The 25,540-nt window shown below is 38.3% G+C and overlaps 2 protein-coding genes across 5 annotated transcripts in view; one reads left to right on the forward strand and one right to left on the reverse strand.

Moving 5' to 3' along the window:
• Positions 1 to 12,166, forward strand: part of FNBP1L (formin binding protein 1 like) — a 52,592-nt gene extending 40,426 nt beyond the window's left edge. For 2 of the 4 annotated variants that reach the window (XM_080349176.1, XM_080349178.1), the window contains 7 exons: positions 281 to 427; positions 1,088 to 1,291; positions 8,564 to 8,673; positions 9,264 to 9,396; positions 9,856 to 9,950; positions 10,361 to 10,509; positions 10,915 to 12,160. In XM_080349176.1, coding sequence (XP_080205302.1) covers positions 281 to 427; positions 1,088 to 1,291; positions 8,564 to 8,673; positions 9,264 to 9,396; positions 9,856 to 9,950; positions 10,361 to 10,509; positions 10,915 to 11,093 — 1,017 coding nt within the window. In that variant the 3' untranslated portion in view covers positions 11,094 to 12,160. Of the gene's footprint in view, positions 1 to 280; positions 428 to 1,087; positions 1,292 to 3,327; positions 3,487 to 6,581; positions 6,597 to 8,563; positions 8,674 to 9,263; positions 9,397 to 9,855; positions 9,951 to 10,360; positions 10,510 to 10,914 lie in introns of all 4 variants that reach the window. The other 2 variants (XM_080349179.1, XM_080349177.1) reach the window with 2 other exon arrangements.
• Positions 12,167 to 15,555: 3,389 nt separating this feature from the next.
• Positions 15,556 to 25,540, reverse strand: part of BCAR3 (BCAR3 adaptor protein, NSP family member) — a 49,537-nt gene continuing 39,552 nt past the window's right edge. The window contains exons 4-11 of the mRNA XM_080349293.1: positions 24,926 to 25,368; positions 23,800 to 23,900; positions 21,343 to 21,983; positions 18,552 to 18,667; positions 17,551 to 17,722; positions 17,258 to 17,381; positions 16,410 to 16,619; positions 15,556 to 15,752 (exon numbers count right to left, since the gene is read on the reverse strand). Coding sequence (XP_080205419.1) covers positions 15,565 to 15,752; positions 16,410 to 16,619; positions 17,258 to 17,381; positions 17,551 to 17,722; positions 18,552 to 18,667; positions 21,343 to 21,983; positions 23,800 to 23,900; positions 24,926 to 25,368 — 1,995 coding nt within the window. The 3' untranslated portion in view covers positions 15,556 to 15,564. The remainder of the gene's footprint in view (positions 15,753 to 16,409; positions 16,620 to 17,257; positions 17,382 to 17,550; positions 17,723 to 18,551; positions 18,668 to 21,342; positions 21,984 to 23,799; positions 23,901 to 24,925; positions 25,369 to 25,540) is intronic.

Genomic DNA, 25,540 nt, shown 5'->3' on the forward strand with positions numbered 1-25,540 from the left:
TAACAAAACTGAACTTAACAGAACTTAATTAAGTTAAAAATCAGGTCCTTTCAGACATAGACTTAAGATGCCCAGAACAGTAATTACAAGGAGTTGATACTCATTGATTTTAAATATTATGTAAATATTATGTAAAGGACAGGACTTGCCTTATTCTTTTTAAAAACACGTGTACTGTGCCTACAGTACTACACTGTGGTGGCCACAGTAACTGTGCGCATCAGGACTGGGGAAAAATCTGCAAATAAAAACTCTATTTTCTCTTACTTTGTGCTTGCAGCAACTCCAAGAAATGGATGAAAGAAGGACTATCAAACTTAGTGAATGTTACAAAGGCTTTGCTGACTCTGAACGCAAGGTTATTCCAATTATCTCTAAATGTTTAGAAGGGATGATCCTTGCAGCAAAATCAGTTGATGAACACAGAGTAAGTAGCATCATGCGACTTTTTAAAGGTGCATGCGCAATTTAACTGGTATGGAAGCTCTGGAGAGGGGAAAGACAGACTTACCCCGTACATTTAACTTTCTGTTGTCAAGTGTTTGTCTGCTTGAAAAGTGTTGTGTCTTCAGTTTTAGCCTAAATGGTCACTTCCACTTTCAGTGTCTTTTCTCTTCCTGTTTTATTGCTTTCTCATAATCTGAAGATCTTTGATGCTTTCTCTCCGTTTGATGGCTATTGGCACATCTTTCTTATTCCTTCTAATATGGGTTCTTCCCTATCATATCTTACTGCATCCAGTTTCTTAGTGTTATCTTCATTTCAGTGCTAAGTTGAAGGATGAGGTGGTAGTGTAGCAGTTTGGCCCTAAAGCATGTCCTGTTGAAATTTGTGATAACCCTTGGGGAGTGTTTGCTGGATTCTGAATAGCACGGTATGCTTTGATTTACACTCATGGTAACGCTGCTGAGAAAAAAGAGTGTACGTTAACTTGATCTGTCCCAAAGCGTGCACCTGGAGCGCGCTCTCGCTTCCATCTGTGCAGCACTGCAGTTGAAGGGAAAATGCATGTCTCCGTGGTTTTTTTCTCTCTGGTTCTGGGTGGGTTTGCTCATTTTGTTTTTTAAACTCAATGTTCTATGTTTAGGACTCTCAACTAGTGATAGACTGCTTCAAATCTGGTTTTGAACCTCCTGGAGATTTTCCATTTGAAGATTACAGTCAGAATATTTACAGAACTATCTCTGATGGAACCATCAGTACACCAAAGCAGGAAGGAATGAGAATTGATTCAAAAACTACCATGGGCAAGGCTAAAGGAAAGCTGTGGCTATTCGGAAAGAAGCCAAAGGTAAAGATAAAGAAATTACTGTTCAGAAAATCAAAATGTGAAGATCTAGAGTGCATGGCAGCAGCAATTTATTTTAAAATAACCTTGCCTGCCACTGTCTATTAAAATACATGTAAGGATATCTGAAGGTTTCAGTAGGGTTCGATAGTTATCTGAAAATTCACGTTTCTCACTGGGGGAGGTTTTCCACTTTTTCTTGTAGTGATTTGTGTCTGGGAATGTTTATAATAGTTATTTGCCACTTTTGTAATGTTTTTAAGTTTCTGTAAAGACTTTCTGCAATTACATAGAAAAGGGACTAATTGTGAATGTAAAAGTAAGGGGAGGGGGAGTATGCTCTGGAATCAGACAGACTTCACATCTCCTATATACTACAAAGCATACTACAGAATGCAGTCCCCTTCTGAATGTCACATTTTGTAGATTTTTACATATGGGAGCGTTGTATAGATTTTTATTATACCTGCTGCTAGTTTTCAAAACTTCTGAGGTTTGTCTAAGAGCATTAAATTTCTAATACCTCATTGATAAAATATACTGTTGAAGCTCCATACAGGTAAATGTCTCAGAAGAAATACTACTATGGAATAGGTAAAAATATTCCTATGCCCAAGAAAAAGCTGAAAGCAGAGAAAATTACTCTTTTGTTGTATTATTATATGAGTTTCAAGTAACACTTTCTGGGCAAGATGCCTTCATGGATCAACAAAAAAGATTATTGAGACCTGCATTAGCTATATAAATTAATAATGATGCATATACCTATTTAAATGTTATGCTAGGTCTGTCTTTAGTATTGGAGCATATCAGTGAGTCATTTTAATGATTCCCACGAATTTCTGTGAGGTTATTTTAATGCTCCAAGTCAGTTTCTGCCATTTATTATAGGAAATCATTCGTAGAGGTTGTTAGTGGTAGGATTTATTTTCCACTTGACAGGATTCCAAGAAAGCAGATCTTCAGAGAAAGAAAGGATATAGCTGGTACTTTATTCCCTCCTCAGTTATACTATGTAACTACAGCTGTGTGCTAAGAAGAAAACTGATTCTTTACTTTTCATGCAGTGTAATTAATGATCGATAATAGTTTACATGTATTAATGCATTAGAATATTTATTGCATTTGACTGCAGAGGTGGGCGAGATTCAGCCTGTTCTGAAATTAAGTCGTGGTTACCAGCTGGACAAGATGACATCGTTCTGAGAATTTTGGAGAGGGAAGCTCTGACAATTTGTGTTGGTTTTCAAGCTGGACCTTGGCATTTACTGGTGTAAGAAATTCCCCAGTGTGATGGCAGCTGAATAAACCTGACAGGGCTTCCCCTTCCTCTTTCTTTTTCCCAGTTTGCTCAGTTGTTTAGCTGAAGTTATGGCTGCTCTTGACTTCCAGATCACATTTCCCTATTTTTTGCTGTTGTCAAATCTGTAAGTCTTTTGGAAAGGGAATGAGTTGTGCAGCAGAAGACATAGAAAAATCAAACTGGGAAAAAGCAGCAGAGGTGTGAGAGACAAAAAATGAGGGAAGCGTTTTGGAAAAAAGAGTGGAAGATAGTGGGGGAATTCTTGTGATGACACTGGTTAAGATCACCATGCAGCCAGCGTCTCAGTCCAGCTTGAGTACACACATGGAGTATATGTCGTGTTTTAGGCATTTGTTTCAGGTTAGCTGGTCGGTCCATCACTGGTGAGCGGGAATGCAGAAGCTGCCAGAACAGCTGTGTCTAAGGTTGGGCAAAGCAGAACTTCATGTTCGAAGAAAAGAGACGGGCAGCTTTGGGGATCTTGTTAGATCTTGTGCAAGTGTTGAGTCCAAAGCGTTCTGAATATTCCTTCATTCTCTGCACCAACCTGTAACTCTGAAGATTAATTAATGACAGAAACCTTTTAAAACGAATGCAGTTATAGTGTAAATGTTTGTGGAACGTTACAAGCTGTTTCTGTGTTGGATGGAAATTTTATTTTTGTAAGACAGAATTTTCATTTTAAACTCACTTGGAACATTTGGCTTATTTATTGCTTTCTTTATTTCCACATTAGCCACAGTCCCCACCCCTAACCCCTACTAGTTTATACACATCCAGTACTCCTAATGGGTCCCAGTATCCCATATTCTCCATTGAACCAGTGCATTATTGCATGAATGACATAAAAACAGGGAAGCCCAGAATTCCTTCTTTCAGAAGCCTCAAAAGAGGGGTAAGTTTGATAACAAGTTGAAATGCATGATGGGCTATGAACAGTGTGTTTGTGATGTGGCTTTTCTAATGCTCCTCACCCTCATTATAAGGCTGCTTTGTTAAAAGTAACACTTCAGCTACAAGGTCACTGTTAGGATACTTTGTTTCTTATTATACAGACCTTACCAACAGGTTAATAAAATAAAATAGAAATACACTGCATTCCAAATACTTGTGCCTAAAAGGAAGGTGTTATAAAGAGGGTGCTCAGCATATATTTGATACCTTTCTTCATTGTTGTTCACACTCACAAATGTTTTCCTACCATCATGTAACATATTTTTGCAGTAATTTATCATTGGGTATATAGTCACCTCAAAGATGATCTGACACATCGGATGTCTTTGCTGACTTTTAATTGAAATAATAGTAGTTGTTTACAAGGCACTGAACTAAGAAGGGAAAAATTTCATTTCTTTTGTACATCAAATGCTACAGCACATGGTGCTTGCAGATTTTGAAATACTGTTTTTTGAAACATCATAATTTTAATGTATTTTCTGATTAATAAATTGTTCTTGTTAGTCCAAGGTCCTTTTGGGTAAAATCATTGAAAAATTAATACCAAATGCCACCTTCTGAGATTTATCAATTAATTTACTAATTTATAGTGGCATATTCTGCAAAAAGAATTTGTTTGGAAGACAAAGAGGAATGTTAAGTGGTTTCCTATCAACATCTATAGCACTAGTGATAAATGTACTGGCACTTCCTTTTTATGTCATTGAAACACAGGCCGCCCGGTTTATGTACATTTTATGATATTTATTGACCCAAGTAATGAGATAATTGGATGCATTTGATTATATATAATTCATTATTTTCTGATGTTTGAAAATGATATTGACTTGCTGTCTCATGTGTACCAAGAATGGCTCACTACTATTGACATAGTGTGGAGATCAAAGTACAACGATGTTATATTGCAGTAAGTTAATGATTTAGAGGCTCCCTTGCTGTCATTCTGAAATATAATGAGTTACACTTAAAACTTACTTTCTTTCTCATTAGGTCATGTTGTGGCATCTTATCTCAGGCCCCTAGATATCTTGGAAATACCCTTTCTACCACCACCATTTTTTAGAAAATTCTTATGGTCCTCTCCATAATGATTGAGGACAGGTTTTACTTTCCCTTTATGAGTCAGTTATTTCATAATTTGTTCTGGTCATAAAGATAATGTTCTTCTTTAGTACTGAGTGAGGAACTCTCTGGATTAGGTAGTTGTTGAAATGGCACAGGTCTTGATCACACCTCCTTTTTGTTGATCACTAAATGTATTGACACCTTGTAATACCAGGAGTTCTGTAACCTCTGGCTGAAGCAAAAGATCCTCTCCTAACAACTACAGAATGCTAATGGAAAATGAAACTGTATTTTTATTTAATTTTTTTATTCTTGCAGTTCCTTGTTGATGTCGCAAAAGTTAATGGATTGAATATAGTAGTATTCAATAAAATTAGCAAGGATCACTAGTATCTTACAGATCTGGATTAACTCAAATATCCCACAATATCAAAAAGTTAATATCTGTAAATCTTCAGGATGAACATCTGATTTTTATATATTTTGAAATTCCTTGCTAGCGTTTTAGCAGACATCACATTGTCGCATATCGAGTGCTTTTTGACTTAAATATATACTCTAATTCTAATAGATTTGTTTAATCTCATTGATCAGTCTTTATAATGTATCTTTATTCAGTGCTTAATAGTTGCTAGTACCTGATGGTGGTTTCCACAGTTTTGTCCCTGGAAAATCACGTCTAAGTGGTATTGCCATGCAGAACTACCAAATGGTATTTAATTTGCTGCTGCTTCTACTGAGATTTATCCATGAGCTGGTACCGACCAGACAGGAACCACCCTGCTTAGTCTGTTTAGCATGCCCTATACAAGATTTCACTGAAGGCACCGGAGATGACAAAACCAGCCTGTCCTCAATCTGGGCTTCATGTGCCCTACAATAGGTTACTGAAAAAAGGCTTTGCAAGCGCTGCTGTTACACACGGCTGCTCATCCTTTGAAATTGTAACGTTCCCAGACAGTGCTCATGAGATATCTTTGCTCAGTGCCACTTGATACATAAATAGATGCATTGTCAGCAATGATATGTAAACCTTACTTGTGTTTTCTTGGAAGAATCTTTCTAAAGGGAACAAGAAGTTTATAGCCATTTTACATCTTTGGACTTTATTGAGGTTTCTACCAAAGGATCATTTGCCAAGGTGCTTTATTTCGTCATTGCTAGAAATTCTGTGTGTGCCCCAGTCCCCAACAACTGCTGAGGGTCATAAATATGTTGGAGATTTCTATCTCCTAAGTTCCTTGGTGTTTCTCTGGAAAGGGTTATCCTAAGTCATTGAAAAGATGCTAGATCTTCTAAATGCTGTGACTGTTGAGCCCAAGATATGATATCTGGCATTCCATGTTTTATTTGCTCCCTCGTAAGGATAAAGTCTTTACTCTTTAAATGTCTTTATTTTTATCTGGACTAAAACATTTTGAGGATAGCAGCTGTTTTCAGAAAGTAAAATTACTAACTTCTAAACTTGAAAATGATCTTCGTTTATTCTAGTTCTCCTGTGATAATAAATACATTGTAAAAATTAGGTTTGTCAAAGTGGTGGTAGTGCACTGATAGCTATAATGAACTAATTATTTGCATATGGCTGACCAGTCCTTCATCATCATCTACTTCTGCTCTTTTGTGCAGTGTTGGCTGTGTGTTTGTTTCTCCTCCTACTGTAGAAGTTCTTTAGCATATTATTCGAAACACTAACATTCAAAACCAGTTTAATGAAGTTGTGTATTAGAATTCCTAAGTTAAACTAGCCATTATCACCTAGTAATTTTTAAATCAGTAATTCTTAAAGCAGCATTTCTGATTATTGTATTTTGCTTTTGTGCTCACAGTAAATATAATTTTATAAATTAAAATTTTAATCATTAAGTAATATTTTAAAGATACATTTTTAGGCATTAATCATTTTGTAACTGGTCATTGCATGTGAATAATTTCCCGTTTCTTTCTGTTTTCAAATGAACTGTGCAGTGGTCGGTGAAGATGGTAAGCCCGTGTGCTGATCTGTCTGCTGTACTTCTGCTAAGATAGCATGAAAGTAATCTTATGACAGTGTTGCCATATCATAACTGCTTTAAGTCAGGTGCTGAAATACATCTTCAGATTTTCCACTCATATGCACAGTCTTCTTAATCATCCATGCTTAATGTAAAATGATTAGACTTGCAATCTGGCTGCAACTGCGTCTGTCATGTTTGAATTTTAGGGGTGACCAGTATTCACAGGTTGATCTTGGTGGAAACACTTGGTGATTTCTCTTTGCAGGGAAATTGATAAGGCAGCATAAAATAGGTATATGAAAAGATTACAAAAAATGTGCAAAGGAGAAATATTGAATACTGCAAAATTCACTCACTTGAATTCAACCAAAACATCACATTGGGGGGATGATCCTGTATCCTTAGAAATATTAGAAAGCTGCTATATTAAATGAAAACCACACCTTAATTAATATCGTTGTTTTGCAGAGTAAGTCAGTAAAAATTCAGGAAAAGGCCTCTGTTCTTCTGATGATTGCTGTAGGATACTCTGGTTTTAACTGTCCTGTAAGGAAGAATGATACACAGGATGTGCTTGTCTTTTTGTTTCTTTGTAGTATGTAAAAGCACCTGAAAGGATTTTAATTATTTTTTTTTCCTCCAGAAAGAAACACTTCTGCTTTATTTTGGAAACATCCTATCTTGATTTCCCTCCTTTTGTGTTGTGTTGTATCCTCTTCTTTAAAAGCAGTGAAATTATGATTTTACAAGTGCAAAAGAACCAAAAAGTTGAGGGGCAAGAGGAGCTTGAGAGGAAGAGGGGGTATTAGAGACTTGGCAGCTGAGCCTAGGGCTGCTCGTGGCACCAGCTTGGCTGTCAAGTTTCTTCGTGCCAGAATCAGTGCTGTGCAGTTCGTTTTGCCTCCGCAGGGGCACTGTGAGGGGAAGTGGGGTTCTTGTGCTGAAACCAACTTTCTTAGGCAATGAGGACACAAAGAATGTAACTTAGCTCCCTGCTAGTGAGACATGTACCATAGTTCCTTCTTACACCGGTTGTGTCTGTCACCCTGAGGGGAAGACTTTTCATAACGAAGTTACAATATATGTAAAAATGTCTTCCCATGCTTTTCACACCCAGGTCCTTCATCCTGTTTATAGTCTTGGCACAAGTTTGCAATCAAACCTTTGCAGGTTTGGACTCATAACAATAAGTGGTGTGGGGTTTGTTTGTTTTGTGTTTGGGGTTTTTTTGTTGTTGTTGTTTAATAAAAAATTTAAGAAGTTTGAAAGGAGGAGGTTGTTTTCCCCATGGAAATGTCATTTTTTATCATGAAAAAGATGAATTGGAATATTCGAGCAAGTTTTCATTGAGACTAGTGAGTTTAATGTTAATGTTATAAAGGTTTTTCCTGTGTTCTATGAACTAGTTTTACTTGAGGTGAACTAGTTTTACTTGAGGTAAAATGCATCAGAACTTTGTAAGAACTTTGCAGTATCTTTTTGGGTAAAATTGCTGAATTTCTGGGAGAGAACTATAATGCTACTGTGGAATGAGGATCCAAAATGTAGTATTTTTCTTTTGATAGCATCCAAATCACCATAGAATACACACTCCAGAGACAGAATCAGTTATATATATATATGTTATGGTTATATACACATCTTAGATTTTTTTTTTTCTGAAATTGCTCTGTAGTAATTAAATTCTGTACTTCCTAAACCTGCTTTAAGTGCAGTGGATGCAATAGTAGGTACATAGCTCACCTTTCAAAAAAATCCTTAAGTCTACAAATTTTGACTGACATTGGTGAGCCAACTGCTACAGGAGGCAGAAAGAACCTTGAATGAGTGAGTACCATCTGGCAGCAAGAACATGCATTTGTTCTGTTGTGGCCCTTTATAGAGCTGTGTGGTATGTCAGTTCAGCTGTCCTGATAGTGCGTGTCGCCTGTTCAATAGTATTTCTGCTTGCAGGGCCCTGCACTAGAAGACTTCAGCCATCTCCCTCCAGAGCAAAGACGCAAGAAACTGCAACAGAGAATTGATGAACTCAACAGAGAACTACAGAAGGAAACAGACCAAAAGTGAGTGCATTTTTTGTGCATTTTTTGGAGTTTTGTGGTGGTTCTTTCTCTGTCTGTTTATTTTTAAGTTCCCTACCTAAGCCAACAGTGCTGCTAGTCCAGGCTATTACAAAGCATTTTTTGGTTCATGGTTTATTGTATGTAGGATCTGTTAGTGGCACTTCCTTCTGCATTACTGTAATACGCATTTTGATGCTGTCATTGCACAGGAAATATCGGATCTAAAAGCATGCATTAAAAAAAAAATCAGTGCATAGGTCTGTTGAGCAAGAGGGCTGCAACTTAGAGAAGAACACTATTAATATTTAGGGAGTTGTGTATAAGCAGCAGTATGGGGAAACAGTATTGAGACTGGGTAGAGAAGAGTCAACAGCCGGAGTCCTTGTGTGCAACACAAGAAAGGAAGGCAAAGTGCTGAGGTGACAGAATGGGAAAAGGATTGAGGTGTGGTGTGGGAAGCAGTAGTACTTATGTTTGTGTGTAGTATCTAAACATGGGGCAGGATCTCACACACATAAACATTAATTGTAATGAATCAGTAGAGAGGAATGTAATTTTTATACTTATTGATGGGTTTTGTATGTTTTCAGAGATGCTCTCATCAAAATGAAGGACGTTTATGAGAAAAATCCCCAGATGGGTGATCCAAGCAGTTTGCAACCAAAATTAACTGAGACTATGAGCAACATGGACCGTCTTCGGATGGAAATACACAAGAATGAGGTTAGACTCTAAAACAATTCTGTGGAAAATGTAAATGAGTGGTAAAATTGTAGTTTGTTTTATGGGTTAAAAGACCCAGAAAATGATTTAAGAAAGTACTCCTGATACAATTTTGGTCAGGTGCCGTATTTTCAAGTGTGTTCATCTAGCTAGAATAAGGAGGAACATTATTAAAGCTGTAAACTGTTTAGAAGAATTCCTTATTAATCACTTATTCTGAAGTTCATGTGCGAGTGAAGATTATTCTTTTTCCTTAACATTAGTATGAAGTATAGGCTAAGCATGAGGGATAGGTTCATACTTCATGGGAAGTAATTATGAGCTTTCAGATGTGAATGCAGCCTCTGCGTGGCTGTGTACTGACAAGTAAACTGCACACAGTTAAGTGCATTTGTTAAACGGTGTTTACTGGTTTAGAATTGTTTTATTTGACACCAGTATTTGTCTTTTTTCCCCAAGGCCTGGCTCTCTGAAGTTGAAGGTAAAGTCGCAGCCAGAAGCGACAGGCGGCACAGCAGTGATATCAACCACCTTGTAACACAGGGCAGAGAGAGGTCACTACTCTATCTCTACTGCTTTTATATCTTACGCTACCGTCAGTCCATCACTTTGATAGTTAACTGTAGGTGATGGTTGTTACCTAACTACTGAAAGTTTATGTCCTTCTAAAGGGAAGTATTACTGGTACTGAATTCTAGACATCACTTCGTGTCGTTATGGTAACATTCAAAAACAGTGAGTCTTATCAAAACACCTACTCGTTAAATAGCAGTGCCTTTTAAAGCTATCTTACTCCATTGCAAAAGGCTTATCCAGTTTTTCAAGTTCTATAGAAACAGGTATGTCAAATTTATGTTTGTTTTATAGCAGAATTCAGTCATCACCCTTTCTGCAGTTCCTGTATGTTCTGAGTTTTAGCATTAAGAACTCTGAGGAGTCCTCATCCTCTGTCCTTGCGTTATAGCCCTGAAGGGAGTTACACGGATGATGCCAATCAGGAAGTTCGAGGCCCGCCGCAGCAACACGCACATCCAAATGAGTTTGATGATGAGTTTGAAGATGATGATCCATTACCAGCGATAGGACATTGCAAGGCAATATATCCATTTGATGGTAAGATTAACAACATGCACTGTGATTCCTTGAGTATAAGGCAACTCGACTATAAGACATGGATTATTTGTTATAGAGAAGACAGGTGAAATGATTTAAAGTAAATTAAGTTGTATGAGCAACTAGTTGCTCACAAGATCAGTGGAAGTATTTTATAAATCACTGTAATTCATAAGCAGTACTTTTGTGCTGTTCTAAGATAAATATTAATGCAGCTACTGGCAAATATTCAGCTTTACAAGTTGGACTAGGTTTTTGTCTGTAAGCCTGTTTGGCCATATGTTCTCATGCACAGATTTTTGGTTCTTTCCATTTATATATAATTTGGAAACTATACCCTGGGAAAAAGATGACTTGAAATTCTGAATGAACATTGAGACTTCTTTGCCTCTTGTTTTTTCCCAGGTCATAATGAAGGCACTCTAGCAATGAAAGAAGGGGAGATTTTGTACATTATTGAGGAGGACAAAGGAGATGGGTGGACAAGAGCTCGAAGACATAATGGAGAGGAAGGCTATGTGCCAACATCATATATAGATGTAACGCTAGAGAAAAACAGCAAAGGTGCAGTAACCTATATCTAACAGTAAACTGGCAGCTTTCGGTTGTACATTCCCCAGGGAAAATAGTGGAAAAACAGTAAGTTACACAGGTTCATGGAAAACGTTCGAATATCAGAAGTCAGCAATGGTCTGTTGTTTGCAATGTGAGTTTGCCGTAGTTCTTTTCAGCGATGACCACATTAAATTATGCATCTTACTCTGGTCTGTAATTTTGACCAAAGTCTTCTGCTTTGTTTAACTGCTATTGTGTTCCTGCTTTAAAAATCACTACATCAGATCCAGCTATTTCACTGAAAAAGACCAGGATTCCTGCTTGTCCTATAGAATACTTTGTTTTTATAGAGAAATGAGAAATTACTTAGTCTTAAAGATCTCTCAGATTTAGTGTTGCCACTTTTATGACTTAAACTATATACTTAAAACAGAGGGGTTTTTCCTGTAGTAACTAACTAAACCCAGTTACTGAAAATTATTTAATTTCCTTCCGTAGCAAATACTTGGCAGCTTTCACTTCTTAAACAGGAAAATGTTTTCTGATTCTGAAAGCTCAAGAAAAATACTCAGGAAAAAACATTATGATTAAGAAGGACAGAAAGTCCTTTTCAGTACTTGTAATGTAGAATGTTGTGTATTAGACACAAATTCATTGTTTTAACTCTAGATACCGTGAACAAACAAAAAAGAGACCACATGTAATGCTCAATGTGTTACTGAAACCTCTCTCTGCTCCTGAAAAGGGAATGATTTTATATTTTAATATGTGCCTGTAAGCGAAGTCTTTTAATTGTATCATGTTTAGTGTGAATTCAAGGTCTTAAATGTACAGTAGTTCCCTCACTGTTAAATCACTGAGGACTGGAAACTACATTGCACTACTTGATTACCAGGAAAAAAAATCTAATCTAAAAACTATGGCTTGTATTTCTAATGAGAGTTTGTGGAATTAAGTACAAGGCTAATGCACAGCCACTGAGACTGGCCTGTTAGAACTGAGCACGCTTCTCTGTCTTCTAAAGGCCTTCAGTAACTTTGTTCTTTTCTTTTTCCTCTTGGACTGCAGGTTCCTGAAGCGGGTTTCTGAGAAAATGGGCGAGATCTTGAAGGAGGAGGTTACATGCAGCTGCTGGGGGGGTGGGAGGGTGTGGGGTAGTAGACTGGGAGGCCCAAGGGGAAGAGCTAGTTGCATGAATGCATGCAGACATACATTTAGTCACTAACATCTTAGCACCTCCATACATAGGTAAGGATGTATTACAAATTCTTCAATTTGTACAGGAAAATAGAGTTCCACTACCAGAGTAAAAAGGCTACTGCTCCTAAAATTGCTTTATTTTCATTGTCCTAGGTTGTCCCAGATGCACAAACTATATTTTAGCTTGTGCTATATGTTTTGACTATCTCAATTATGTTATTTTCCAACTCATTTTAATTGGCAGTCATTTAGAGCCATATATATGTCAGTTATCAATCTGCCTGTACCACCTCCATGCTCGCCCTTAACCTCCTCCTGCATGCCTAGGACAGTCAGGCATGTCTGCATAACACTTTGCCATCATTGCTTGTCTTATTTTGTAACAGATCATTTTGTTCAAATATCTTCAGCACTAGAGTTTCATCCCAGTATCCATGTATGCTGCTATAACTCTACCACTGCAACCATCATTACATTCCAGTTTTTGACCTAACTGATAAGAGACCATAATGTATTTGTCTTGTTTTGGGGAACTAAAATATATCTCAGCTCTAGCCTACAATGCAATCAAGAGAAACTCCTAGAACTGCGCTCCATCTTCAGCACTTCAGTAACCTGTTGTGAGCACTGAAAAACCGGAACACCACCAGAGAGATTCACCACTGCAAGCTAATGACTGTTTTTGGAAGTCAACCACTTGCAATTCAAATGCTGCCTTAAACTAGAGTGCCTAAATCTGTTGTTTGCCAACACTACCACTTACAGTATCCCACAAAGGGCTTTGTGTCTCAGCTCTTTTCACAGTGCTGCAGCTGCTGAGGTAGCCACGGTAGGTGTTTTCTAGAGCTCTACTTTACTGGATACATGGTGCATCATGAATTTTATACATTGAAATGTGTATCTCTTCATTTGATTTTATATTTTTAAAATATTTTTTATGGAAACTGTCTTTTAGTTTTTCCGCTATGAAGTTCCAACTTTACTTAACTGCAGTGCTAGTCCATTTCCAGGTGACGCTACATTGTATGGACCAGTTGAAATTTGAGTGATACTTCGTAATGATCTATGTGCACTTTTACTTGTAAACAATTGAAATTTGGATATGTTTATACGTGTAAATATAGTTGTCTGCAGTGCCCCTATTGCTTATGTTGTCTTGCCTCCCATTTGTGGTTCTATTAAAAAAATACATAATATCTGATTTATTAGGGTGATATTAGGGTGAATTAGACTAGAGCTGTTGGGGGGAGGGATACTTGTATCAAGGCAAGCTTGTCGACCCAGCCACCTGCTGTTCAGGGAAATGAAATAATAATCAAAACATCCTGTTTTTCTGGGGTCTGAAGCAATATTTGGATGCAGCAGTGCTGGATTCTTTTTAATTTCAGTGTTATTAGGAACTGTACTACCAGTAAAACTGATTTGAGTGACTTGTGTAGAGGTTTCTTCCTTTTGTTACGTATACCACTATTACACAGCTTGACCTAGTGTATTATGGGGGCTGTTAAACTCTAAAGTTTAGATTTTTGGAGCTTGTATACAGGGTTATTTATATAATAATGTGACATTACTCAATACTGACAAAACTACTTAGGTAGTTTTTTGGGTTTGGGGTCTTTCTGGGGGGCTGTTGGGTTTTTTTGGTTTTTGTTTTAAAAGCTAGTGCTTTTTTATTTTAAAGTTAGAGAAAAGGAGGAAATGTGATCTGTGTATTTTCTGCTAAAGGGCCTGTGCTTTGCCTGGCTAACAGCCTCGCAGGTCAGTAAGAACACTTCCTGGTAAAGGACTAAATGTTCTTTTCACGCTACTGTTTGTTTTTCTAAAACCAGGATTTGCTTCCTTTGGAGGCAGGTTGCTTTCACGAGGGATAGTGCAACGTGGATGAGGGTTATTAAAGATAGGGGAAAAAAACATTTGTACTTGCACAGCTAGTTATAAATCACTTATTCTAAAATTCTGAATGTGAGTTGTCTTAAAGAATCTTACACTTTCCAGTAATTTTTAATCCTTTTTTTTGTGCACAAGTTGATTTCCTAAATGTTAAATGCTTTGTTTAAAAATAGTGTTCTCTGTTGAGAATATTTTCATGGAATAAAAAATCTTTTCATGGTCTAAGTAACTAGCTTCCCTGTTTGTCTTCTGTTAAGATTGACAGAGCGACTCACAGCATGAGGTCTGTAACCTCATGTTATGGTGGCAGAACCTCTGCTGTGATTGTAGATGGGCAGAATAGCTAATTCCACATTGGTGTCAGTTTTGCTGTTAGCCTACTCAAATACTTTCTGTTGCTCCAAGTAACATCTCACTCCAGAAGTAGCCTTTCTGACAATGAGCACATAGAGCTCTAACCAGAGTTGCTGCTTAAATATTAATACAATCTCTGAGGATAATGCTTATACACCAATTCTGTATGTGATGAACTAGAATTTGCTGCTAAAGCAGTCTTTACTATGTAAGCACCATGCACGCTGATTTTCGGTGAAAAGTGCTAACAGCTTATGTTTTGCCTTCATTCAAGGGAAGAAAAAAATCCTACTTACCGAAGTGATTGACGTCGTAAATGAAGCAAGTTTAATATATACATACACCCACATTTACTCATACCTGAAAGCATTTTAATTATCTGGATTGTTTGCTCTTGCCATTTCATCATTCATTCCTGGCAGCGTAGTTGTTGTGCAGGCTCCAGAAAAAGCCAAAATACTACAGATGCTGTCTTGAAAAAAAAATGTAAGTTGTCCCAACACATACACAACTAATTTTCTACTTTCATAGGTGCAGTGATATCTGAGCCTTCTGTTGTGGTCACAAATAAAGGATCATTTCTGCAACCTGCAGTATTTCTGCGATCTGCAAATTATTTTGCATAAAGATACACTTTAATTTACCATTCTATGTACAGTGTTTTATATTCATTAAAGTAATATTATACAACAAATTTTCCGCAATGTCACATACTTAATCTATAATTTTATTTACACTATTTGCTACATTTTAATATTAAGATGCCAATGCCCTTATTCCTAGGCATTATCAAAACATTGCAACTCTGGGGAAATACAGAAAGCTGTAAGACTGTCTTACAGGGATAACCTACCTGTTTAAAGGGATCATTAAATGTCTTAGTGACACAGTAAATAAATAATTTGTTGAGAAATCAGTAGTTTTAAAACGTGTGCATTGTGCAGTTAAAAGTTCTAAACATCTTGTGAAATGCAAGAAGTTTGTGCAGTATCAAATCGCCAAAAGAAAGCTAAAAGACTATTTCAAGTATGTCATTTAAATTGCGTTTACAGAGTCTTATATACTTAATTGTTCCACCTGCTTCACTGAAGGAGGTTCCAGTTTTCGGGAAAGTGCAGTTAAAATCTGGCTGAATTTCTCATATCTTTCATTTTGATTAACTTGTGCTCCTTTGCTGCCCCAGAGCAATCTCATTTGAAATTCTGTCTTGAAGATTTCACTCATCTCTTCATCTGGCTGAAAACCTAGTAAGTAAAAAGAATGCAACAATATCACCATCAGCAAGTTTTTTATTCAGAAGAAATGGCTTTTAAACTGCATTCCATCCATCCAAATAAGAGGAGCATTAGCGTACTGGGTTCTTTTTGCTCAACTTTAACAAGCCAATCAAACAGTGAAAAATCCTTTCCATCTGTACATTCTAGTGGCGCACAAATGGCTGTGGGGACACCGGGACAGGCTATCCTTTGCTCAATTCTAATGACCTAGAATTGTCATTATAGCCTGATCTTAAATATAGTTACTGATGTACATGTGCTGCCTGCAGAAATACTTACACTCCTTTCTCTTCCTTCAGCTTTTTCACTGCAAGTTTAAAATAACAAAGTCACATTATTAACATGTTGCTTTCTGGCTGCAAGTGGTCAAGATATCAATTGCTCAAACAGCACTATGTTTAGCAAAAATGTGTGCTCTATTGCTTACTGGAGAACTATAGTGAGGACAAATTTATTGTCAGCTTTTAAATAAGATTGTTGTCCCTCGAGCTTCCTGCAGGACATCTGCTACTATTTCAGCTCCTACGGAAGAGAAGAATTTCTTGCACTGACTTAGGTGGAGACTTTAACAGTGTGTGGGATATGTCTAAAGAATAATGTGCAGCAGTTTGTCCCACTCCCTACCTTCCAGCATCTGTTCTGCAGTCAGGCTGTACATTTCTGCATTCTGTGCTATCTGACGTGCTGTGGCCAAGTGCTTGAGCATTATTTCACAGCTTTGGTCACTGCTTTCCCATAGGTCCATGCCTTCAAAAACGACGGCTTGTCGCTCCATCAGGGTAACAAGAGGCATCAGCATGGGCACTGTTATGTTCTGTGGCGCACTGGCAGTCTCTGGTGTAGACAGTAACAAACAAATTATATCATCAGACATTTAAAAACGTGCTAATTGAAGAAGATTGTAACTGCAATATTTGTTTCACAATTGGAAACTACTCTTTGTTTTCCATCTTTTGAATTAGCTCCTTACCTCAGTTAAACATCCTGCCAGTTTCCAGTGAACTGGCTGGGGGAGAAGGCCAAGACAAATTAGTGTTGGGAAACTGTATTTGCTACATGAGAAAGCTCTGCTGAATTACTAGACAGTGGCACAGAGATTTTAATCAGGTTTAAAATCTGAGTCATTAAAATAAATCTTGTGAGGCTAAACCGTATTTATTCTCTACCCATTCTCTCAGAGAAATGTTACCCCCCCCCGGCCTGGCTTTGGGATGGCGCGGAGTGTTTCAGTTTATGCTCCACAAAGAGGGAGTGTGGGTTTGCGCAGAATGTTAAATTATGCACGGGTACATGCACACGGGTACATACTGATGTTTGGATGGCAGACGGTTTCCTTTGGTTTCCTTGTCTTATACTGCATTATATAAGGAAGTTCACATAGTCATTTTAATATAGGGTGCACACCTATAGAAACAGCAGCTGCCTCAGCCTGGACAGGAGAGTTAAATAGAAAACAGTGTCACTATACTCACTGTTCCACTCATCTTGTCCTTCATGCAAAGCTTTGCTGAACGGCTTCAGTCGTTTTTCATACATAATGGCAGTCTGGGTATAACGATGTCTTAGAGAGGTCCAGGTTTGTTCTAACCTAGTGACCTGTTCACACAAAACAGAATACCAATTATTGACTCTAGCAATTCACAGGAAAAGTACACTGCTGATGAGAAAGTTGTGTTCTGATGATCTCTCTAGTCGATGAAATTGCAGAAACTAAATAAACCAAACTCCTCTATATTTTGGAAGGTAAAGACAAACAGATTTTTACCTGTGGCATTTCCAGTGCTTTCATAATGGCAGAAAATGCATACAAATCCCCCAGCGAGTCCTTCAGCTCCACTGCCACTTGGATGATCCTGTTTAATGTTGCCGCTCTATCTTCTACATTTCCTGTGCAACCCAAGATATCCACAGCTATTCCTATAGCCATGGTATTATGCCTGTCAGTGAAACAATTCATAGTACTGGTTACAAACTGTTAAATTAATAATAACATTATGCTGTACATGTGTTCAGGGAGATAAATTTAAAGGTATATTTAAATATCTTGGTGTGGCCAGCAAACTTAGCAACTTATTTGTATCAAGAGCAGTAATGCCATTATATGCAATATATACACAATGCCTTTGAATTTTTGTTTTAATAAATATTCCTAAAGCATTACTGGTATACAAAATTCTGCTCAAGCAATGAATGAATGAACGAACAAACGAATACTGGAAGGAAAATTGTCCCAATTCTCTTTGCCCTCTGCGCCTAAATTTCAAGCAACCAAACTACTGAAATCTGAATCAGAGCAGCAGAAAAGCTAGATCAGGGTACAAGACCCTAATTGTTCCCCCTTGTGCAGAGGTTTCACAGAAAGCTTTGCTGATCACTTTTTATTTTACTAGATCCTCTATCCTCTTCCCCAGTTGCATTAGACTACTACCTCAATCTCTTCTACAAACATTCTCAGCTAGATTATAGGTCCCCTGAGCTTTAGTTTACCTGAGCTCTTAAAGGAGAGCTGAGGGTGTTCAGCAGCTCTAAGGCCCCTGCTTTCAATGCAATTCCCCTTTCTCTGTATTACATGTATGGAGTTGATCCATCACCTTAAGGAATTTCTCCTATGCAAAAAGAAGTTAAATACCATCTCACTAAATTATCTTCTGTACACATGAGTTCAGAAAATGTGCAAGAAAGCATTCTTTGAGGAAATGCAGAGTACAATTTAGCAATGCTCTGATCTGGGCATCTGCCCTAGAAATGAGTAACAGGAACATATACCTTTCAATTAGGTCAAGGCGCAGTTGATGGCCATAAGGCAAGGTAATCAGTTCAAGACCAGAGTTCACTCCCATAATCCTCCTCATCTCTTCAGAAACTTCCAGTATCCTTGCTACCTGTGATATGCAAAAATTTGTGCATGAGTTTTGAACCCATAGCTTATTTAAAAAGAAAACAAAACCTAGCCATGTAGAGGTCCTCCAAGTTTGTGCAGGGCGTACACAGCTAAGTGCAGAGCATGCAACACCAGAATACGGTCGTCTAAGAAAAAACTAGATTAACTTACGTGTTATGCACATTCAGTGCATAACATAAAACAACTAATAAAATATTTGTATGTGTGTCATTCAGCCATCAGAAAACATATATAAAGCTGTGACCAAAATGCTTTATCAAACTTCCATCCTTCACTTACTTTCAGAAGGAAATTAATATGCAAGCTCCAGGAAATGTGGGGCTCTCTTGGCCTGGTCCTTGTCAGGGTGGCACAGCTCTTTGGCCTTCAAGATGTACCCATTTGCTTTGCTGCCTTATTTCTAAACAGACAACTGCTCAGAGTGGTTTTGATTACAGCACATGGTCCTCCCATAAAGGTTAATTTAGTAAAAGGACTTAAAAAGGAGGACACTGAATGGTGAGTGCCTAATTAAGTCAGTATGTGAAAGCTGACAATCTCACCACTTTGTCTTTCCTTTTTAAACATACAGAATTAGCTACTGGTTATATCAATAACAATTATATATGCTAATTACAAGTGAAACCACATTAATACTGTAAGGCAAGATTATCTGCTGTTTTAAGGCCTGTATGTTGACACATTTACAAACCAATCAGCCTGCTATTCCTGATACACCCATCAGGAGGCTTTCTTGGTTATGAAAAGAAACACAACAGGCCTCACTGGTACAACATTTAGCATTGTAGAGAAACCTGTTTCACTTCTAGAGATGCACAAGTGATTCGAAGCCCCTGGAGACACACTGATTGCTAATCCTTCATCACAAAAAGGCCTCTCAGGCATGCAAGTGGCACATATTCACTCCATCACTCACCAACCATACGGTGCTTCAGTCATTATTAGAAATGTCATTCTTTAAAAGGCAAACTGAGCTACTGATGCCATGTGAGAAGACCTACAAACTTCAGCCTTAATCACAGATCTGCGTACAAAGCATTTGTTCTGGCCTAGTTCACATGCCGATCTCATTGTATCATGCAGTTCTTATCACTTGCAATTGCATACAGCAAGTTACCAACGAATTACAGTCATTGGCTCTCAGCTCTGTGAGATGGAGATAAAATAGACTTCTCTACATGTCCCAGCTAGTTACTGTTCTTTCTCTAAAATCCAAAAATCTGTTTCTGTAACACTCCAGTGACTCTTAAGTAATTGTAGAGGCTCCCACACTAATAGCAGCAGGCCAGTTTCCTAGGCCCCATTCCAAATTTTATAGGATTTAAAATAAAGACACTAAAAATGAGCTAATTAAATATTTTTATATCTATCTATATATATATAACACCCCTTACTAGTTGTCTAAGGGTTGCATATCCTATGCTTTCAAGCAACATGCTCTTTAACAATATATTAAAACACATTCTGGTTATTCTTATTAGGTTAAAGGAGGAGAAGGTGAATTTTGGAACTGAAATGTTGGAGAATGCTGTTCCTACTCCTGGAACAACAGTAAAGAATCCACAGTCTCCCACTTCTGAAAAGACCAAGCAGTTGTGGAGACGAGTTTTTCTGAGTCACCACGTCTCATGAAGCCTCACTTGGCAGCAGCCAACAGTGCTAGTGAGGAGAAAAGCTGCGCTGGCTGCTGGCAGGAGCCCAGCAGCTGGCAGGGACTCGCACACATCCCACCGCCCCCTTCCCAGAGCTCTGGGAATTGGGGCAGCAGCACCAGGGAAGTGCCACAGACACGTTTCTTCTGGAGCAGCACCACCGGCAACGTGGTGCGGGTTCAACTACAGTTCCATTTCTTTTATTACAGAGTCATCATCTCTTAAGGAGATTAATTGTCCCATCTTTCCATATTACTGATGCAATAGCTGATCTCCAAGCCCTGACAGCTGAACAAAGTCTACGTTGTGAAAAATAGTTCTTTGTGGTTTTACATCTTTCTAAACAATTCCACTAGCAATACAGTTCTCTTAAAGGAGAGAAGTGCAGAAGTCCTGATAGCTATTTTCCCACATAACCTATCCAGCTGTAAGACAGAGACTCAGACAAGGACTAGAAGAGCAGCTACTTTTACAAGTTTAAATATATTTAGTTCCATTGAATGTCTTATGGCCAGCCATATGGCAACCAGGTAATGTCTGGCTACTCCTCATTCTTGTAAACTAACTAGCTATTTCCTGTCATGAGTAGTTCTTTCCACAGTGGTTTCCAGCATAGATAGCCCTTCCTTGAGTACAGGACAAAGGCTGAATCACAGATACACAGAAACTGATCGGGAATTAAAAAGATGTATGGAACACTGAGAATTTGAGTCTGAAGTCAAGAATGGTCTGAGACCTTTCGTCCAAAGGGTTTGTTAATATTCTTGTTCTTGAAATGGGGGAAAAAAACACAAACAACCCACAACCAACCAACCAACTGCACACACACACAAAAACCCCCACAAAAGGCACCAAAAAAACCTCCAAACCCACAACCTAAAAATTCCTGCAAGCAAGTCAATACATTCATTACATCAGCTGCAAATCTACCTACTAATCTTTTCAAATCATTTCTTTAAAATGTCTAAACTTGCACAACATAAAATGCAAAATATTTTTTTACCTTGCAGTCCATCCTAAGAATATGCTGTGCAATAATCTTTGGATTGTTGTTGGTGAAAAGCTCCTTAACTCTTCTTAACATTGATGTTTCCAATGGCTTGTTTTCAGGAGGAAGTAGTTTGGATTCAAAATCATTTGGTTTAAAACTGGACTCCGTCTCAAAAACAGGTACAGAAAAGATGCCGCCTTCCTCAGCCAACTCTGTTGAAGCTTCTAAAGGATCTGCAGGGTTCACTGGAGAATCATCTTCCAGGATCAAATAGTTTGTATCGGAGTTCCTGAATGACTGTGTTCCCCTCTCCTTTCGTGTCAGATGTTCCACATAGCTGTTTTTCTGACATAAATGTTGTTTTGTTGATGCAGGATCTCTGGCAGGGCTGAGTTCACAATAGTGTTCTTCTGAACTGTGGGAAGCCAAAGGAGAATCTGGCGACTTCATTAGGAGCGCTTTGCTGGGTTTAGGTGGGGGCTTTGGACAGAGCTGACTGTCTGATCCTCTCAGAGCTTCCCCTACTTGTGACTCAGAGGTGACTTTCTGAACAACTGTGGGGCTTAGAGAAGGTTCACTGCCTGTTCTAAATGCAGGAGAGCCTGGACAGGAGTCTGCATCTGCTTCAGGTAACTGAGATGGACGTCGTGAACCTGCAGGGGGAAAACAGTAGTTCAGAAGGCAAAAACATGTACAATTCCGGATTTCTATCCCAGGGTTCATATCTTAACGCTTTTTCCTGACGAAAATATTGTCAGATCATGTAAATTATTTGCTGACAAAAATGTACATGAAATTATATTTTGAGGAAGGAGCTAGCCATCAAATTCCATTCACTTGATGATCCTCCCAAAATCACAGAGACACAGAACAGCTGCACTATAATATTATTCTGTGGTAATGCTGACAATAATTCCAATCCCTGCTGCATACATAGGCTATACTGTCAGAGCTGGATAGTCTCCATGGCTTGGAATAGGAGGTTTCTTTGTAACCTGATCTAGGCTGTTAAAACAGAAACTTCCAGCCACACCACCTAAAGATGAGTCATTTCTGAGAACGACAAGTTTGAGATGAAAGAAAAGCTTCCCAAAGTCAAGCCTGAACCTGCAATAAGGTATGGAAGGAATGAAATTCAGGGATGCTAATCTTTTTGCTAAACAGTAGATGATTTGAAGAGCTGGATAAACACATCCATATACTTCCGTGTATTTATGCCTCCTCCTATACTCATTGCATATGCAAACCTCTGCATCCAATAAACAACTGAACCCTGAATCAGCCATTCCCAATCTGCAATTTTCAGTGCATTTGCTGGGATCTACAGTGAAGTGGCCAGTTGCATCACGTGGACTTTACCGCTTGTTTCCAGCTGACTCTCCATGCATGCAGACAACAAAATCTGCAATTCACAGCCTGTTGCCACTCATAAGCAATATGATACCAGAACCTATGGCAAAACACACAGCAGCACTCTTCACGTTAACTGTTACAGCACCAAAATAAAAGTTTTTGCAGCAGTGGACTGGAATAGGATAATCAGTTCAATGACAGATGGACAGAAATTTGTCTTACAAATATCTGTCCATCCCACTGTTACACACAGCCGCACGCCCCTTCTATCAAAATACAGGCCCACTATACTCACAAATACTTAATATTATCTTTGTCTTGAAAGGTCTTTCCACAATAGGCACTATAAATTTTAACAGCTACTGTATTCGAAATTACTAGCAGGCCTGGAAGTCAAACACAAGAATTTGTCCACATGGGAACAGATGAATCATTGCAAGATTCCTTATACATTGTGTTTCTTTGGAAACAATTGCTTAAACCTCTGAAGAATCTGAGAAAGAAAAAGCCATTATCAACAACTGATCAAACACTAGCGTACCTTGTATCACTGTAGGAAGGCAGTAGAACCAGACAGCAGAGAAAGTATTGAAAAGGAATGAAAACCAAAAGAGATGGGGGAGGACAAAGAGATTGAGTTAGAAGGACAGTACTGACTCCAAAAGCCATGGTAGTACTTCTGCTGATGAACACTACATCTGCATACTTTATCCTAAAAAAAAGCAGTTACCAGGATTTCCATGAAACACCACTTCTACTTAATAGACCTGTCAGAATCACATGAGTGAAACAAGTCGGTTCTTGTAAAGCAGAAGCAAGAAAACATAATACTGTCAAAAAGGATATTCATGCCAACTGTAGCTGTCATTTTTTCAGTGTGGAAACCTGCTGAGTTGTGTGCTAAAGGTACTCAACTAGCTGCTGCATTGTAAATAAAAAACCTGTTCCAGTGACTTAAAGAACAAGCAGTATGCTAACACAGCTTACACCGGCCATTAAACATAGCAGTGGATACAGTACTCAGAACTCTCAACAGTCTCCCTTTAGTCTGAAGCCTAACAGACCACCCAGGAACACACAGATTCTAAGTGTGAAACATTTAATTCCAAAACATACCTATTAGCAGATAGCTCTCTGACTGGTGAGTCTTTAGAGGGAATCTCTTCTCCAGAACATGGTCCAAACTAGCTGGCTGGCTACCACTTTTTTCTTTGTTTCTACAGGAAATAAAAGTGCAAACAAAACCATATCAATATATCCAACACTCTTAACGTACATACCTAATTGCCAGAACATATCATAACCAGGACAGGGATTGTTAGCTTTTCACTTGGGCAGCTTAAAAGAATAAAAGGTACTTCATGCTGCTGGGTTATAGTATTTGTGACTCTGCAGCACTTGTGAGGGTGTTTCTTTGAACACTGAGACTTTTTAATGAAATGTGATTTGGACACTGAAATTATGATCCATGATCCCCCACTTAGCATTTTTATTGCAGAAGTCAAATATGGAAAGAAAGACTTCTCTGAAGCAGTAGCAAGATTTTATTTTAATCCTTTGTCTTATACTAGTCAATATTTGCCAAATGACTGAAGAAAAGTTGCACTTCTGTTTTGCTTCCAGAGTCTAGATTTGCTCGCCCTTTGTGGATTTCAAATGAATTATCCTTTCCCTCTCCCCAACATGCATCAGCTTGCAGATGGAGAACCAGAGCCAAAGCCATCATCATCGTTAGCAACTAATCCCTTTGGAACTGCAGATGCATATGTTGTTTTTCTAAAGATATTTTCAGAATCTGACTATTGCACTAATTTTTACCAGTCTGCTAGAATTACTTAATTTTGCTAGGCTAATCAAATGGCATTCAGGAAGCACGATTTTGCCACTATTGTAATGCAAATATGAGGGATAAGAGCCTCCCCATAAACCCCGGGGCATGCTCTGGGTGACATGATGGGTGGAGTCTGTGTGCAGCCTTGCCACTTGTATCATGGCTTCATCTATTTCCACTTATTTTACCTCCTTAATGTAGCTTAAATTTTCTCAAGATCAAGCCCCATAACCACAAAGTAGTTAGCATCTGCTTAACAATGTCAGGAAGTTTCAAAAATCCAGGCCTAAAAATCAGCAACCCTCACGTTTAGTCTTCCATCTAAAATCAGAGTGAAAATTCACATCACCTACAGCAGGAGCTCATAGAGTTACCACATTCTCCTCCATAAGGACAGCAAAATTAAAGTACCTCAAAAGATTTCCTCTAGGTGTGCTCTGCTCTGGGGATTGCATACTGGATACACCAAGACTCAGTCTTTTTGCAGTTTCTGGTTTTTCTTCTGAGATACTGGGCTCTTTTTGTCGGACTGGAGTTACACCGTACTTTTCTTCTAGACACCTGAGAGGCACAGTCCTGTTGATAGGCTGAAAAATAATTGCTCCGCTCTGCTTTGATACTGGTGTGCGGTTCCCAACATAGTATCTAACTAAGCCGGGGATACTGTCAAAACTTTCCAGTTCAAGCTGGTACTGAACACGGCAGTAGGCTTCACTGAGTCTTAGAACTGTTCTGTTGATTTTAAAATGCTGAGAGGTGTTTTTCCACTGACAGGTAAGAACAAAGTTCCCAGGACTGGAGAGAGAATCCCTAATCAGAAAATCTCCATCTCTCTGAACTAGATCTTCTGCCACCTGTGAGGAATAAAAATCATACCAAAAAATACTTTCAAAATCAGAAAACAAGTAGACAAACAACACATTGCAACAAAATATTCTTAAACATAGGACTTAATTTGGCTGCTCTGGGAGGACAGACAAAGCCAGAAATACAACGCAAAGCATGGCATGTGGTACAAGAATGACA

This window comes from Nesoenas mayeri, assembly GCF_963082525.1.
Source record: "Nesoenas mayeri genome assembly, chromosome: 8".
Lineage (NCBI taxonomy): Eukaryota > Metazoa > Chordata > Aves > Columbiformes > Columbidae > Nesoenas > Nesoenas mayeri.